Source organism: Trachurus trachurus, assembly GCF_905171665.1.
Source record: "Trachurus trachurus genome assembly, chromosome: 21".
Classification (NCBI taxonomy): domain Eukaryota; kingdom Metazoa; phylum Chordata; class Actinopteri; order Carangiformes; family Carangidae; genus Trachurus; species Trachurus trachurus.
In genome coordinates this window covers 2349254-2354741 of record NC_139899.1, presented here as the reverse complement: position 1 = coordinate 2354741, position 5488 = coordinate 2349254, and the positions used below count along the sequence as shown (strand labels likewise).

The following is a 5488-nucleotide window of genomic DNA, read 5'->3' as shown; positions in this document are numbered from 1 at the left end:
CAGTCCAATAAAACTCAAAAAAGTCTCACAGGCAGTAAATGATTAGTGCAGGTCATCTGACTGAAAAATCTGAAACATGTGGAGGCCTCAGAATCATTTTCAGCATCTTCACCCATGCAACGAGCAAACCTACCCCAGACTGGCACATTTTATCCACTGCTGTTATTTTAATACATCCTTGGCCTTAACAGACCCAAAACTGACCCAAGATTCTGGGAACCATTTGCCCCACAACAGGCAAGTCTGTATTTGAATCCCATCACATTCTGTCTGTCTTCTGTCACAGTGTTGTCAAAGATGAATATGCTTTTAACGATCAAAAGATGCTGCATTTCACACAAGTAGTTGGACATTTTTTCTTTATTTATTTATTTTCATTACCTGCTTAACTTGCTCTGTGTTTCATTACATGTGCTCAAACATTCTAAAATGGACTCTGTATCATAGTTGCTAAGGTTTTGTATAAACCTTTGATGGACTGCACACAAGTGAAAAAAAAAACACATTTCATGAAGCTGCCACAACTTATAACAAGTGAAGAATGTTTTGTTGAATTGTGATGAATGAATAGTGACACCTATGTTTCAACCTAGGAGGTCTTACATAAAGTGACTACATCCAGGGTAAAACGGCAACCAGTGTTTGGAAAGACATCTGACTCTGGGAGGGAGCCAACAGTTTGGAAGGTTGTGCTGTGTCAGCATAAAAGCCAAAGCATATTTCTCTTATCAGGACGTTGCATGGAGACTTGCCAATCAGCTGGAAACTTCCTGCAATCTAGAAACAGAGGGCAAAATTAATTCATTTCCTGACAACACACCCAAACAACCAAAACAAGGTTTGAACATTTTGCTCGTCACTAATGCACTTTATTTGAGTGACAGCTGCATAAACACACAATAAAACCTGTTAATTATCAGAAGTAGAATCAGGGCAGAGAAAAACCACTAAACTGTTATCACACTAAATGCTGAAATGGAGTGAATAGGTCTTCCCTGATGAAATACCGTAAAAATTCAACTAAAAGATGTAGATGATGCACTATTCCCTGTTTTGTGTTGCAATTACCCTACTTACCATGTGTCTGCTGGTTGATTTGCTTCATGCCCTAGTGTCTGCCCCAGCCCCAGCTGTGCCTGCAATCACCACTGTATCACCAAACTATCGCCTAGCAACGCTGACAACATGGAACTTTTTTGAACAGCTGTACCGTTATCTGCTGAACTGAGCTGAAACCTAATACTCACATTTAAAAGTGGAATCCTTGGGGTCTCCATCAGTCTTGTTTGCTGCTGTATTGTTTTCAAATGCAACGGATCTTGCAGCAGGTCGGGCCCTGAAGGATGTGCATTTCAGTTCAGGGAGTAAAACTATGGAATGGATTACCAGACGAGATTAAAATAAGTAAGAATATCTATCATTTCAAAAAAATGTTTATAAAATCTAAACTTGAAGAATATGGACAAATATTGGATGCATAGGGGCAGGGAAAGGGTCTTTGAAGGTTTATGTATTTCTGAGTATGAAGGTTTTGATGTTGACTCATAGCTTTAAGGCTTTGTGTGTTTTGTACATGATGATTGTTTCAAATGTGTTATGAAATTGCGTTAATAAGTTAGAAGAAAGCTATTCCTCATTTCTCATAAAGTGTGAGGTATGAATTATGTATGAATTTTGCCAAAGTAACCCACACTCGTCTTATTTTCTTATTTAACAATGTTTGCTTACTGAATCATGTCTTCAAACTTGTCTCTGTATTATATGTAAGTACCTTAGTGATATTGTCTCTACACCATGATTGATTGTAATTGAGCAGGTGGGTCCTTCTTCGGGAAAAGAAGGCCACATTTCCCTGCTGCAACATACTGTATTTGAGGGCCTTAGAAGTAGGACAGTTGTGTATTTGCACCGCTGTGTCACAATCTGCCTTCAAATGCTGAAGGATGCAGCTCCTGAACTGGGACACAGCCGCTGTACATTGTTTAAAAAGTTTTATCTTGTGTATCTATGTCTGGTGTTTGTTGTCCTTCTTGCCCTTCCCAAATTACTTTCACCTAATTGTGGCGTCTCTGTGTCCCCATCACTCTTTCACAGCTTGTTCCACTGTTTCCTTTCCTTTTTCCTGGTATCTGTCCCTGCTTATTTCTTATTTTCCTTACATTTAAGCTACTCGCCCTCACCCACTTGTCTGCCTGTAAACTCTTGATTTATCAAAAACCGCTCTATTGAATCCATCTGGCCACCGTGTCTATATTTGGGTCCTTTCTCCTCAGTTCCTGGCTGCATTTGAGACTCATATCAGTTTCAAACTATTATGTAAACATCTTTATTGATTTTACATTTGTAATACTGTTTGTAATTACAAAACGGAAAACATACAGTGTTCCACCTAAAGCTGATATCCCCATTAGGCAGTAGTTGCAGAACTGGATCTCTCTCATAGCTTTGACAGATGTTCCAGATGTGCTACGTATTCAGGTGTTAGAGTAAACTGCTCACAGCTGAGTGAGGTTTAAGGGCAGAAGGCAGTAAAAGAGAAAGAGCGAGGAAACAGAAACTTATCTCCCCTCTCCACTGGCACTGTCTGTGTGTATGTGTGTGTGGATTTTATTGTAAACCAGTTTGCTTTTGACTGTTACATTTTTCTCAAATGAGGTCATTTGGGTCAGACATCCGATCTTAGTTTGTCCACACTGGGTTGAAAACACTTATCAAGATAAAGGTCAGCAGTAACTCTGCCATAATATTACATTTCTCATTGATTTTTATGACTTATTTTTTCCACTGATCTTTTCACTGCCATCCCAGTTGCAATGTGAGCCACGAACAGTCAATTGAGACGTGCAGGTGAAGAGGATTTTAATTTGTTGATTCATTTACATAAAATGTGTAAATAGATGTTTTTTTTTCAACCTTTGGACAGAGCCAGAGGTGTAAGGGTTAGTTGTTCCCTGTGTTTTTTCTAATGTTTGTGCTTTGCTAGCTTAAACTAAGCCATGCTAACTGGCCTCTGACACTATAGTGTACAAATATGATAGTGGAATTGATCCTCACAACTAAATGCCCCAGAGTCAAACAATCCCTGTAAGACTACACACAGGGAATGTATGGTCCTCACAAGTATACAAAATGCACACAAAAATGTGTGCGTGTGAACTGTTTTGGTCATTTCTTTCTTTTTTTGCATGCTTATGTGTATGCACGCGTGTGTGTGGCGTTGCTAAGGGACAAGCCCAAGAACAAGGCCAAAAACTATTTATACAGGCCATTTCCTCTGAAGGGATGAACCCAGCCCCTTAAATCTGCCAAAAGACCTGACATTCTGCTGCAGACATACTCATCACACCGTGCATCTGTTTAATCTCGCTCCTCTCCAACAGCAGCAGTTGTGGCTTGTATCACTTCAGATCAGCAGTGTCGATCAGGGTGAGGCAGAGAAGATCCACGCGCTCCTTCTTTTCCCTTCCTTCATCAGCTCAAACTAACTCAGCGATTCTACATCTGAGGAAGTCAAAAACACACAGTCATCGCTCAAGTAGGAGGAAGGAATAAAACAGTCTTTTATTTAGCTAGTTCTTCACAGTGGGAGGTTGCTAACTACCTCTGTAATGTCTTTTATTTAGGCATGATGTTTTGTTTGTGAGATAAACAATGGCAACCATAATTGGGAAAACATGGATGATTATAGTGGGTGAACGTTGGCAAATGCATCTCAGATGAAAAGCGTCATTTAAAAGAGACGCGTGCTAATACATTATTATCTGCACTGAACTAACCTAATTAATAAACTGACCTTACGTTCACTCAATTTCATCATTCAGTCATGAACAATATAGATTTGAGCTGAGTTATCGTGATATTAATAATTTCTCCCAATTATTTTTGTCACACTCTATTGAGTCAATAAGAAATGAAGGGGTTTTGAAAGCTGAATAGAAAACAGACAGACCAACAGCTGGCCAAGGGTAAAAAAAAAAAAAAAAAAAAAAAGAAAGAAAGAAAGAAAGAAAGAAAGAAAAAGAAAAAATGTTTTAGGGCCACGAGGAGTTATAAAATGGAAATGTGTTGCACACATGAGGCGCGCACAGCTGTGTACCATCCTTCACTTATCCTATTTCCTTTGATTTCCCTGGCTCTTATCGGATGAAACACTGATATTGTGGAATGACACTGAGTGGTCCAGATGATCCATACCAGTGGACAATGGACATCACACTGATGTGGCTCTTCAGTTTCATATGTGCATCCTAATCTGCTCTGGCTAATTTGTGCAGACACTGCAAAACACTAAAGCTGCAAAAAACCTAGTGATAAAAGCAAACTGTGAAGTCCATTGTTGCTGAGGCGCATCTTGTTCATCCTTTCCAATTGTTGGGATGCAGTCTGACAAGATGACAAATGTAGTTTAAAAATTGCATTCATTCAAATGAATAACAAAATAATATCATTTGGTATAAGTTTAACTTAATTATACAAATTGCAAAATGAAATGATTACATTTAAAAAGAGACACAATTCTTCTTATTTCAGTCCTACAAACACACCAGTGAGAATGGAAACATAAAATGTCATGCTAAAAAGCTGTTGCTGTGTGACTCTGGTTGTTTACAGGCCACACCAAACAACGCCATTTCATCATCCTGAGCTCAGATATCAACTCTGGGATTTTAGTAAAAGCTCCATGCAACTTGTTTAAGGCGTTTTAAGAGCAAAAACTAAGAGGAGTCTGCAGCCATAGCCATAGGACAGTGTCGCTTAAGCCAACTTTTAACTGATGATGCTAGCAGGAATACTGTGTTCATCATTAGTTTAGCAAATAAGCATGCCAACATTTTCCAATCTGAAGCTGATGGAAGTTATTTTTCCAGATTCATATCAGCTATCCAATATTTCAGTCTGGGCCAAAGTGATGCACAAACCAGCCAAACAACTAGCCACCTGACTTATATTTCCCAGATTCAATAATGTATGAATTCCAGAATGACAGTGAACACAGCGCATGTTAGCCTGTTAGCTTGTTAGCCTGTGGATATCACTCTTTCCTGCCATCTACAGACTTTGGATGCGCTCAGTTTGATTGGCTTACAGAATGTTTAGTGCTTGTGTCAATAATTGTTTCACATTTTACTGAAAATACCTTTAAAGATGTGGACTAAGGGCTGGGAGAAGTTTCAGAGTCCTCCGTGGCTTCTCTGAGTTACAGGGGGTCTCGGCGTAGCAGTGCATCCATATAACGGTTGCAAATGGATACCACTTTTCTTTGTAACAAAAGGACACACCAAAAAACATCCAAATACCTCCATGCTGCTCGTATAATGTCCGTCTTGTATTGAAGACCAGGAAGAGGGAAGAGCAGGAAGAGGAGCTTCCGCTACAAACAAGCTTGAAATATAGACTTATTTAATTTTTTTCGGAATAATTTCGCATTTCGGGGCTTCAATACAAGACGGACATTACATACGAGCAGCATGGAGGTATTTGGATGTTT

At 39.2% G+C, this 5488-nt stretch overlaps 1 protein-coding gene across 1 annotated transcript in view; it reads right to left on the bottom strand.

The window, feature by feature from the left end:
* The window catches only part of LOC311004736 (collagen alpha-3(VI) chain-like), a gene marked incomplete at both ends in the record, with an annotated part of 10964 nt that extends 9859 nt beyond the window's left edge, over positions 1 to 1105 (bottom strand). Inside the window, one exon of the mRNA XM_083996905.1 lies at positions 1078 to 1105. Coding sequence (XP_083853031.1) covers positions 1078 to 1105 — 28 coding nt within the window. The remainder of the gene's footprint in view (positions 1 to 1077) is intronic.
* Positions 1106 to 5488: the final 4383 nt, after the last annotated feature.